This window comes from Aulonocara sp. 'chitande type north' Nkhata Bay, linkage group LG17 (genome assembly GCF_057382095.1).
Source record: "Aulonocara sp. 'chitande type north' Nkhata Bay isolate Kocher_YH1m ecotype deep benthic linkage group LG17, A_spYH_male_GT1.1, whole genome shotgun sequence".
NCBI lineage: Eukaryota > Metazoa > Chordata > Actinopteri > Cichliformes > Cichlidae > Aulonocara > Aulonocara sp. 'chitande type north' Nkhata Bay.
This window is the reverse complement of record NC_141360.1, coordinates 8,516,175-8,528,874: the sequence shown is the minus strand read 5'-3', so window position 1 is coordinate 8,528,874 and position 12,700 is coordinate 8,516,175. Positions and strand designations below refer to the sequence as shown.

The following is a 12,700-nucleotide window of genomic DNA, read 5'->3' as shown; positions in this document are numbered from 1 at the left end:
GAGGAAATTATCTACAGAGAACCAAAGGATTTATTTATTTATTTTGGCAAAAGGCTGTAAACACGTGTATTCCAGATGAAAGGTTGGGCATTTTGACCTATTCTGAGTGATTCGGGTTCGGAGCCAGCCTCGAGTAGCCATTTGAGGGCCTGCTTTTGCCCTTTCTGTCTTGACATCATTTTTAACCCCTGAGGTCACCACCTGGTCAAATCCACAGCTAGACTGTTTTTCCTTGTTGCTGCCTTTTATGCTAAGCTAACAGCATCTTAGCTTTACTTAGATTTACAGCCTTGCCAGAGGGCAAATGTGAGTATTTCCCAGTTGTATAAAACTAATGCTTTGGAATTCTTTATTCATCAGTGTATGCAAAAAAAAAACCTTTGCTTTGTAAAATCTATGATTAATTAAATGCAAGCATATGTGCGTGTGAGAGAGAACCGAGAGAGAACGAGATAGGCCACGCACGTGTGCTCTCCTGTATGCCAGTCTGTACCGAGCTGCAGTTACAGACATTAGTCATCGATGTTCTCATGAACAATGGAAGCAGCCGTACTTCTCCCAAAAAATGTGAAACCCCCCCACCACCACCACCCTTCTACACACAAACGCACACTCTCTACGAGGGCCTTACCTTCTGTTTATTACTTAAAAAGGAACATTATGTACTCCCATTTATTTAAAAAAGAAAATCTGATTTCTTTTGTAAACATGACACTAGTTTATAAAATCTAAAACAATTAGACTATGGTTACTTATTTACCACAACAAAGTAAGTTGAGTAGGATTAAGGGCAGCTGGGTTCCTCAGGAAAAAAGAATGAAGATAGGAAAACACAAATATCAGAGTTATGAGGCTCTAAGACAACATCAACATCAAATGCTAAAGTAATTAACTTGATATCAGTGAATCATTAACCCAGTTCTGCCTGGTGGACCAATAGATTTCTCAACCCGCATCTTACCAGATCCACAGTGACCCCTACTGGTGAGATAATAATATTACAGTCCAACTCAGCGACCCAGTCTTGAAGGCATTGCACGCTCTCTTTGGTGTTCATTGTCATTTAATGAGGTATCTATTGCACTAATTTAGTTTGCATGACATACACCTCTTGCACAGTATGGAAACAACTCCTGCAGAAACAATAAAATAACCCCCAGACTTAATATTGGAGCCACAGGAATAAGTATATTGAATGGCCGTTTTGACATAGGTTCTATTTGCCTTTGACGACTGCGTGTTCCAGGGGTTAAATAAATACCAGGAACATCCATTCACAAGTCAGCTCTCTGCCGTCAAATAAACTTTGTCCTTGGCGTCATTTCAGCTGTCCTGTTCGTCCTGTTTTGATTCCAAAAGTCAATGCCTCGACTGAAGGCAAACACAAGGGAACAAACTTCACTATAAAACTGCCCAGTCTTCTGGCTCCTGTCTAAAACCACCTGCCGTCATGGACAAATTACTACATCTAATATCACTATCCATTCACATCTTGTGTGTGTGTGGAGAGGGTGTCGTACTAATGCCAGTTGAACTTGCTCCCATCCCCTGTAACGACAAAGCGGTGGAGAAGCTGTCTCGCTTGGCCGTCACTTACATCAATGAGGATCGCAGCGAAGGATACAAGTTTGCCCTGAACCGCATCGCAAATGTTCATCTGCACGCTCAGGTTAGTCCAAAGACCAGAGGAGGCTGTAAAACACGTTTGTTCATCCTAGACCAGGGTGGGAAGTGTTTATATGTAACAGCCATGACCAGATTCATGTCAGGGGAAGCCCATTTGATAAGATTTAAAACGACAAAAATCAGAAATGACCCTTTTCCAGGACTCGCTGTGGCTTCTAGATTCTCCAGTTGAGGACCCGCTGGGTTACATGAAAGCTGTGAAAAACAGCAGCAGTTTCATTAGGGAGCAGTAACGTAAGTACTAAAAACAACAAGAAACACTTTGGTGCGAATGGCCGCCATCAGTGCATGTCGCTTTTAATAAATGTAGCATTAAGATCAAAGTACATAATTTTATATCATAAAACGGGAAGCCATTCCTTTTTCACGCCTCGTGAAAAAAGGCCTCTAGGATTGAAGCGAGTGTTAATAAAGTCCAGGTCATTTCAGTCCAGCACTGCTGGGACAAACCTTGCACAACAGACTTTATGAACTTCATGCTGTCAGCTGCTGAAGGCTATAGTGGCCCGACTGTGGGATAGATCAGGTTTTAAGAGGCTCAGATCAACTTCATGACCTAAAAAGGCTGCTATTACTGTGGCGCAAAGTGTTGACAAATCATTATTGTACAAAGTGTTGTGTGGAATTACACAGAGCACCTCCTAAATGGTCCCTTATTGATATACTTAACAGAACAAATGATGCTACTTGGCAGGAGGACGTCTCATAAATTTGAGCCTCATAGCTTTGTTAATGCCTGCTCTCCTTTATCGCATGTGTTTATACTCTGAATTACAGGGCCCGGCAGGCAACGTGTATTACCTCGACCTGGAAGTCCTGGAGACCAAGTGTCACACAGGCAGCAAGAAACCATGGAAACGTTGTGACGTCAGGCCATTCATGGAAACGGTAGGATGTTCACACGTATACAAACAAGAGCACGTGTCCGCACGAGTAGGAGGCCCCTATATGCCTGAAGGCACTGTTTATAAGATATGTCCCACACTGTAACTGGACAATGTAAGAAAGTCACACTTAAACCATATACATGAAGGTATTTTTGAGTTTTTGGAAGTGTCAGGGCGTTCTTTCAGAAGTCACAGTCACTTTACCCATTTCCACTGGCAGATCTATTTTATTACTGTGACTTTTTTCAAAGCATAAATGTATTACTCTTCAGTAACTGGGCATTTGGAGGAAATCTTTCCCACAAAATGGAAAAATCTATTCTGTTAAAATAGATATTTATGGTTTACATATTTTACATATTTTACTTATGAAACTTCCATTATAAAAAAAACTATTGATTTAGTCCTGAAAGCAGCTCCTTTGACAAAAGGAAGGAACCATCAGCAAGACAATCATGGGCCACTTTATTAGGTACATCTGTTCAACTGCTCGTTAATGATTGTTGGTTTATTAATGGATTGTTGATAGCAGACAGGCTGGACTGGGCTCATCAGACTATGAGAGACACAATCATCTCTAGGGCTCAAAGAAACAACAACCAGTGAGTGGTGAAAATGTATTGCTGGCATCAGAGGTCAGAGGAGAACAGCCAGACAGCTTTCAAATGACAGCAAGGAAACAACCAAGATATGCAGAAAAGCATCTCTTACTGCACAACACAAACCTCTAAGCAGACGGGCTACAGCAGCAGAAGACCACACTGGGTGCCCTACTCGTGTCAGATAAGGCAGAAGAGTAGAAAAACTTGAACTTCCCTTAAGAGTCTGGATTTCTGCTATGACATTTGGATGTTAGGGTCAGAATGTGGTGTAAATGACATGAATGTATGCATCCATCCTAATTTTATATCAGCGGAAGTGGTGAAAGTGGTGTAACGCTGTGGGGGATCATTTCTTGGCACATTTTAACAAATAATAGTACCAAATAAATATTTAAACATCACAGTCTACCTGATTATTGTTGCCGAAAGTGTCCACAGTGTAACCATCTTCTAATAGCTGCTACCATCAGGATAAAGCATCATGTCACAAAGGTCATTTGGGATGTGGTGGAACAGCAGATTCGCATCATGAGTGTACAGCGGACAAATCTGCAGCAACTGCGTGATTCTGTCACGTAGCATGGACCAAAATGTCTGAGGAATATTTCCAGCAACCTTGTTGAATCTGTGCTATTAAGAATTAAGACAGCTCTGAAGGCAAAAAGTGGTCCAAACCAGTACTAGCAGCATAGTGTACCTAACAAAGTGGCTGGTGAATGTCGGTCCTCTGAAACTTACAAACACAACCTTTTTTTTACGGCAATGGGAAATTCAAATGAGTTTATTTCTTTTCCGTATAGGTGAGCGACTTATAAGCCAAAAACAGCCCTTTGAAGAAGTAACACAAGCCAAAACACTCACACTGGTCTCACTGATAGAAGAGTACATTCAAAGTTTTTTTGTCTTGCATCTGTTTGAACACATTGTGCCAAGTCTTTGTAGTGAAGTGGTTGATATTGGGCCAATCACGAATTCTGTCTGTTTTATCTTTTTTTTTTTTTTTTTTTAAAGCAAATCTCTGGCAACTGCAACACCACCATCCTGCACACACCAGAGGGCTACTCCTACTTATACAGCTACGACTGTGCTCTCGTGCCAGGTAACGTTAGCAGGTTCCTAACCACTAACTGCTCACATACACAGAAGGTCGCATGCATACAGTGCTGTGCAACATGAGTCGCAACATAACATCTATTATTAGATACCCACTGTTTATCGATATCTTTAAATAATGTGTAGCATCAGAGATCATGCAGCCGGCATGTGCTGCTTTGGATACCACATCAAGCTGGAGATTTAAGGTAAAGAAAATATTGAATTAAAACAAAGAAATTGTAAATATCCAGTAGGGAAAAATTCTCATAAGAAAGAACAGCAAAGACCTGAGGAGAGAAAAGTATCGACGTTTCACTGTGAGTATCTCAATTTGTTACGTGCAGGTGTAACTAATAACATTAATGATGGCCCAGTCTAATGGAGCTGAGTCCTAATTAATTATCAGTTAGTCACACTAGTGAATTTCCCACTATGACAAATCAAAAGGTCGAGCGTGAAAATTATGATTTCGCCCCGATCTCAATCGATTTCCCTTCTCTCTCACTGCCACAGCGTTTGGTTTGGTGCTACTTTGGAGACATCAGCAAAAGCAGGTTACACCTCACTGTCATGAAAAGAGATGTAGATGTCCGATTTAAGTGCATTTGGACAGCAAAAAGTTGTGTATCCGTTCAAAATGACATGACTTTTTTTCCTTTTCTGCTTTCACTGTAAATTTAGTGCCACTGCTTTATCCAGTCTCTATCATCTGTTTGCTCATGTAATTTAATACAGACGTTTACTTATTCATTCTTATTCAGTTCTCTGGTTTCTGCAGATTCTCCAGAGAAACTCCAGCAGATCTGCCCAACATGCCCCCTCCTGCTCTCCGTAGACAGCCCCGAGGCCATGACTGCTGCTCGGGTCACTCTGGTATCCTATAAAAGGACGTCCACTATGGCTGCAGGGCTCGGGGTGAAAAAAATTACCAGAGCTGCTGTACAGGTATCGCTAGATATACTGTTATTAACTTTGATGGGGGGAAAGAAAGCTGCGGGGCTAATTTTATTGCTTGACAGTGCGTCAAACATTATGTTTATGGGGGGAAATCACACTTAAGGAAATTCTCTGGGTATACATATGCAGAAGGTACAGTGCACCTTTGAGCTTCTGTGTTCCAGATAAGAACCATTATTGCACAAGCATCACCATCACGCAATAGTTATAGACGAGTCTGGCAAGGTTGCAAAGGATCACTGAAGGCACTTTCCTCCATGGCCCAGCTTTTGTTTGGGGAGCAAATGAGAAAAACTGAATAGTTTGCTTGGGGACCAAAGCTAAGTACACTGCTTTTGCATATGATAGTCCAGCTTCAGGATGGAAAAACCAACATGATAGCTGCCGCAATAAAAAACCCTGCCATCTCTATTTGTGCCTGTGCTTGTGTTTGTTTTTGCAGTTTGCTCCTCTCTTCCTATATTATTTTTATATTTCAGTCTGTGCCAGTAAAAGCCACCTTTGTGGAATACACAGTGCAAGAATGCCCCGAGGGAGTGACAGAAAGAGGCACCTGCCAGCGACTGACACTCGACTCGGACACAGAGGTACTCGTATAGAAGTTACTCGAAAAAAATGACACATTCACACACCAATTTAGATACACTCGTACAATGTGCTTTAATTTATTGTTTTTTAGGATTCCTGTATTGTTTAGTCATGCCACTTTTGGAGATTATTTATTTTTAGGTCCTTAGTGTCCCAGCTAAGCAGATTTTGTGGCCTCCTTGTGTATGTAAACAAGAAGGACAAAAGCATTTCCAAGGTCAACAAAAATTGAACATTACAAACTTCACAAAGGTGAAATTCATGGAAGAGCTGTATAAATTCTAGATCTATTTACGTGGCCGCTAAGTGTATATTAATGATGAATTAGCACTCAGACATAGTCAAGCAGCGCTGTCTGAAACAGCACTTAATTACAAATCAATTCATTGATCACCATTGTGTGTGTGACATCTGGATAATTTCATGGATAATTTACTAGCTGACATGACTACTTTGGTTACGTTTAAAATGTGATGTCACTTAATGGTTTAGGCTCATTCAGACATGAATAGTGGTGGTGGGGTGCAGGTGGCTTGCGAAGCGGCTTGCAGATGCACAACAATTATTTGCAGGGTAAAGCAGGCTTTGATATCAGCTTCTAGTAAAAACATCAGCTGAGCTGCAGGGACTGTTGCTGAGCTTAACTTCATTTTCTGCCTGAACTAATGCGAATGAGAAGGAATGTACATTTTATTTTAATTATTTTAACCCACCCTGTGTCATACTCTTACTTTTTAATAGTCTCCCAGTATGTCACAGAAATACATTACCAAATGTCTCACACTCTTCTCTCAGACTGCAGGTTTCTGCACAGGATCTGTACATGGAGACACGAATACTGATCCTGATGTCCAGACGTCCTGTGAGATGTTTAAAGTACAGGTATGGGAGGAAATTACGTAATATTTTTTAATATTGCGTTGCTAAGCCAAAGTGGCAGCTCATTTATGCAAAGATCCTATAAAATCACAACTATAAGAATCAGTATGATGAGGAGGAAAGGAATAGAAGTGACTGCATGTGGACTGCATGTTGAACATGTTTCTTATTCTCCCATGACAAGAAGAAGAACAGATTTAGATTTATAGAAAAGCCAACATTCAGTGTGCACGCAAGATTTGACCTAAAAACCTGTTCTGATTGTTCTCTATCAAAAACTGTGAACGTCCTACATGCAGGAAAATCACAGCGGAGGTGTAACAATGATAGCAGCTGAATTATCCGCAACCCAAAAGTGAACAGAAAATTGAAATGCATTAATAGAAGAATGTCAGTAACTGAGAAAAAAAAGCAAAAACTACTGGAAAAGTGTAGCATTTAGTGTCAGTTCACACTGTGGGACTGTGAGTTGGGAGTGTAACAACCCACTGCTTGACCTTGACTTGATGAATGTTTCATGTTCTCTGTTTTCTTTCAGGGTTTTTTTTTTTTTTTTTTTACTAAAGTAACCTTTAGAGTGAACATTTAACTCTCTGAATGGAAGCCAGTGGTCATATAATTATTCTGTCATATCTTACAAGTTGGTGGTTTTGTGTGTGTGTGTTTAATCCTATGTGTGAGATTTCAAATTGTATGCTCCTGCGCTGTAATTATGTTGTCTTCTCAGTTCTTTTTAGAGCGTGTGGTTTGTAAAGTAGTTTTACAGTATTGAGTAAAATTCATTCGTGCAGCCAGAAGAGTTCTCATTTGGTGTGGTGTTGTCTGCGTCTCTTCAGAATGTGGATGTCCTCCGGCCGGTGCAGCCACAGGGTCACGACCTCCCAGAAAACCCAGCAATCCCGACGTTCCCACCTGTGATTGGCGGCCCAGGAAACGATCCGCAGCCTGTTCCCTCTGACCCTCCCTTTCCCACTGCCGTTCACCCTGTACCCGTTGACCCCTCTGTGGCTGTTAACCCAGCTGTCCCTCTTAGCTCTTCTTCCAGTGAGTCTGCTGAAGGTCTACTCACTGAGGCTTCCGACTCATCCTCCGAGGAAATCGGAGGCCCTGTGGCTCTGCGTCCCCCTTTTAACTTCCGCTACCAGAGGCGTGACCGTGAAAAACGCCAGGCTTTGAACAACACCTCGCCCTCTCACCACCCTGTCTTCCTGTCTGATTTCCCCAGTGGGCCCTCTCCTTTCCGATCCTGTCCCGGTCCAGCTCGGTACACCACTGTTTAAGTGTTGCTGCTCTGTTCAGGAGTCTATTTTTCCATTTCTGATTTATCCAGCGAGAGCCTACGCTGATAAACTGTTCCACTTTCTGTTGCTGGAAGCATAAAAATAATTTGTGCTAATAAGAGGAAACCTATCTCTTTTCACTGGCCCTGAAATGACCTCTAATACTGCTGCACTGTCAACTGCTTCTAATGCAGCAAAATAGCTTCAGATGTTATTACAAATTTCAATAAAACTTGTTTTGAAACCCTCATCAGAATCTTCAAATTCTTACACTCATAGTCTGACAATGCCTACACTTATTTGGTAGTACATACAATTTTGATTGAAGAGCTGAATTTGTCAATAAAAGTCTTAATGGAACTAATCTTAACCAGTTTAATAAATAATTGAATGTTTTGAGTGAAACAACATGGATCAGAAAGCTGATAACTTTCATGCGCTTTTCTAATTCAGATATCCTTGCAAAATGCAGCCCCTGTGTTACAAGCATGTTTCATTGATTCTTTGATAATTCTCACATTTTTTACAAAATGAAGAACTATAGAAGGAAATGGGTGTTTTAAAAAAAGTAATGAGAAAATAACCAGCTGCAGCTGCAAAATCTTTAGCTGCCGTGCTGCAGCTGCATTTATATTCCTACAATTTCTATCAAGCCCATCCCTGCTGAAATTAGGCATCAAAGGGCTAACATAAAGACGCAGACAACCATTCAAGTACACGCCAATTTAGAATGCAATGCACATGTTTCTGGACTGAGTAGGGAAGCCACAAAAACTGGTGAGAACCCACATAGACACATTTAGAACACACAAACTGCACAGAAAGGCTCCAACCGACTACAGGAACCTTTTTGCTGTGTGCTGTGCTAACAGCTGCACAGCTACGTCAACTCACATCCAATTTTCTGTAATACAGGGAGTGCAGAATTATTAGGCAAGTTGTATTTTTGAGGAATAATGTTATTATTGAACAACAACCATGTTCCCAATGAACCCAAAAAACTCATTAATATCAAAGCTGAATGTTTTTGGAAGTAGTTTTTAGTTTGTTTTTAGTTTTAGCAATTTTAGGGGGATATCTGTGTGCAGGTGACTATTACTGTGCATAATTATTAGGCAACTTAACAAAAAACAAATATATACCCATTTCAATTATTTATTTTTACCAGTGACACCAATATAACATCTCCACATTCACAAATATACATTTCCGACATTCAAAAACAAAACAAAAACAAATCAGCGACCAGTATAGCCACCTTTCTTTGCAAGGACACTCAAAAGCCTGCCATCCATGGATCCTGTCAGTGTTTTGATCTGTTCACCATCAACATTGCGTGCAGCAGCAACCACAGCCTCCCAGACACTGTTCAGAGAGGTGTACTGTTTTCCCTCCTTGTAAATCTCACATTTGATGATGGACCACAGGTTCTCAATGGGGTTCAGATCAGGTGAACAAGGAGGCCATGTCATTAGTTTTTCTTCTTTTATACCCTTTCTTGCCAGCCACGCTGTGGAGTACTTGGACGCGTGTGATGGAGCATTGTCCTGCATGGAAATCATGTTTTTCTTGAAGGATGCAGACTTCTTCCTGTACCACTGCTTGAAGAAGGTGTCTTCCAGAAACTGGCAGTAGGACTGGGAGTTGAGCTTGACTCCATCCTCAACCCGAAAAGGCCCCACAAGCTCATCTTTGATGATACCAGCCCAAACCAGTACTCCACCTCCACCTTGCTGGCGTCTGACTGGAGCTCTCTGCCCTTTACCAATCCAGCCACGGGCCCATCCATCTGGCCCATCAAGACTCACTCTCATTTCATCAGTCCATAAAACCATAGACAAACCAGTCTTGAGATATTTCTTGGCCCAGTCTTGACATTTCAGCTTGTGTGTCTTGTTCAGTGGTGGTCGTCTTTCAGCCTTTCTTACCTTGGCCATGTCTCTGAGTATTGCACACCTTGTGCTTTTGGGCACTCCAGTGATGTTGCAGCTCTGAAATATGGCCAAACTGGTGGCAAGTGGCATCTTGGCAGCTGCACGCTTGACCTTTCTCAGTTCATAGGCAGTTATTTTGCACCTTGGTTTTTCCACACGCTTCTTGCGACCCTGTTGACTATTTTGAATGAAACGCTTGATTGTTCGATGATCACGCTTCAGAAGCTTTGCAATTTTGAGACTGCTGCATCCCTCTGCAAGATATCTCACTATTTTTGACTTTTCTGAGCCTGTCAAGTCCTTCTTTTGACCCATTTTGCCAAAGGAAAGGACGTTGCCTAATAATTATGCACACCTGATATAGGGTGTTGATGTCATTAGACCACACCCCTTCTCATTACAGAGATGCACATCACCTAATATGCTTAATTGGTAGTAGACTTTCGAGCCTATACAGCTTGGAGTAAGACAACATGCATGAAGAGGATGATGTGGACAAAATACTTATTTGCCTAATAATTCTGCACTCCCTGTACATTTCATATATAACGATAATGGACTGATTAATCACACTAGGTCATTTCATTTTACTGTTATCCTTCCCTCAAATGTTTTAAAGGTGACCTTTTATGCTTTCCCTTACTTCCTGTTAGACATTGATACACTATATGGACACCTTCAGGAGTTGCTTGAGCAAAGAAACTTACGTCATGAAGCTCCTGGCCCACAGTTTTTGTGCTGATGTTAATGGAAGTTTGGAACTGAGCAGTTACTGAATCAGCAGAGCACAGATGAGTTTTATGCACTATAGTCCTCAGCACTTGGGAACTCCACTGCGTAACTTTAGGTGGTCTGCCACTATGTGGCTGAGTTGCCTTGAGTATGCAGTGGTACCACATACAGTTTGTTGTGCAATATCTATGAAGGAAGAGATCGCACAATGATGACATTTTATCACAGTACTATGTACCTCTTTAGAACAGCGGTGTCAGAGCTAAAGGCCCGAGGGCAAAGACTCCAATCTGCCCATTGGACGCCTTCGGAAAATGTGAAGGAGGGCATAAACTTGGACTTTTAACTGTTTTATCATTAGTTTTACAGCATTTCCTATTTCCATCGTTGCCATTTTTACTATTCCAAAGTAATTAAGTAATAGATAAACACTTAAATCAGAGAAAAGTTCATTTTTTTATTATCTACTGTAGAGATTTCCTCATTCGTTACAACAACATTTATTTGTTGTAGAACACTGACATAGACGTACTATTGAAACTGCACTTCTTTTTTGAGATATCTCCGGGATTACATGTTTGGTTTACACTGACAGAATGGAGTCCAGCCCACTTAATATCAAAGTGGGCTGTTAGGGCCCATGATGTAACATGAGTTAGACATCCCTGCTTTACAATGACCCATTCTTTCACAAGCATATATAAAGGCAGGGTGCATAGCTGGCTGCTTGATTTTGCACACCTGTAGAAAATGATGCTGAAAACACCTGAATTTGAACATACTTTTGTCCATATAGCGTATGTAGATAGCAGTGAATGCTGAAATGAAATATGAAGATTCAATATTAAGTTACAGGTGAGCCCTGTTAGCCGAAAGCTCAGGGTTCAGTCCATTTAGTGCACTTTTTTGAGAGGGGATATCCTTAACACAGTCATTTCAGGTACACAGCTTAGGTTATAAGTGCAGAAGCCCAACCTAATTGTTTCCTTTTTCTGTTTTAAATCTTCTGTTTGTGATAGACAGCCAATCAGAATAAAGTAATATAAGAAGAACGAAGCTGAAAGATGAACAGAAGATGAGCTGAAGGTCAAAGGGCTAACAGAAGGTAAATAATGATTATTTTGATTTAAAAACCATGGAAATCTCCTCTAGTACAGCCCAAGAATAAAATTATGGAGTAGAAAATAACTGTAATATTTTCTTTTCAAAGGATTCCCTCATCCTGTCTTTATCTGGAGAATTTCAACACACAGGACTTTTATGAGTCAAAAAGGAATATTTTAGAACGTTTTATTTTATTTTTTAACTTTCAAGATGACAGTGTTGTAGAACACAGCAAGGTTTGTATTCTCCACACCATATCCCTCAAGATCCAGATGGTTTAAAACAGCTTTACAAACACATCTGGCGAAGCAGGGGGAAAAGTCGGGGTTTGTTATTGTAGGACTCCTCACCACAGGGCTTATACTGTGCCAAAAAGCACTGAAGTGAAAAGGAAAGTGCAAACATATCAGGAAAGCTTTAAAAGCTTGCAGCTAGCTAAAGTGGGCCTTTATCAACACAGCTACATGAGCTATTAAAAAGAGCAGGACAGGACAGCACAGAGGAGAGACGCAGCACAAATGTGAAAAGTCATCTCGTACCTGGCTGGAGTGTCACTCTGGAGAATCCTCAATCAGCAGCATCTCAGTGTTTTTTAAGGCCAGTGTGTCAGAAACTAGCTATTAGGAAAACCACACACACACACACACACACACACACACACACACACACACACACACACAGAGCAATGTCGAGTCCAGACCAAAGACAAATTCAGAAACATATAAGCCAAGAAATGAAATATGACTAAGACAGAGCAAACCAGGTCAGGTCTCTGCAGTATGTCTTCATTTAAGAGACAGCAGAACATTATTTGAGCTTCATGCTTGACAGAGACGAAGATGAATGAAAAATGAAAAAAGCTAAAATAACCATTCGGAACACCATCCCCCCTGACATTAGCAAAATACCAGCAGGACTCATATGACAGCCATGTAAACAATTTCAGTGACTGACGA

The 12,700-nt window shown here is 41.0% G+C and overlaps 1 protein-coding gene across 1 annotated transcript; it reads left to right on the top strand.

Annotated features, from left to right (window-relative positions):
- Nucleotides 1-1,366: 1,366 nt before the first annotated feature.
- On the top strand, nucleotides 1,367-8,224 carry LOC147309616 (fetuin-B). The gene is made up of 7 exons (XM_086269398.1): nucleotides 1,367-1,669; nucleotides 2,464-2,574; nucleotides 4,187-4,274; nucleotides 5,049-5,215; nucleotides 5,707-5,814; nucleotides 6,611-6,697; nucleotides 7,531-8,224. Exons 1-7 carry the CDS (start codon nucleotides 1,451-1,453, stop codon nucleotides 7,972-7,974), a joined length of 1,224 nt encoding a protein of 407 aa, XP_086125524.1. The 5' UTR covers nucleotides 1,367-1,450; the 3' UTR covers nucleotides 7,975-8,224.
- Nucleotides 8,225-12,700: the final 4,476 nt, after the last annotated feature.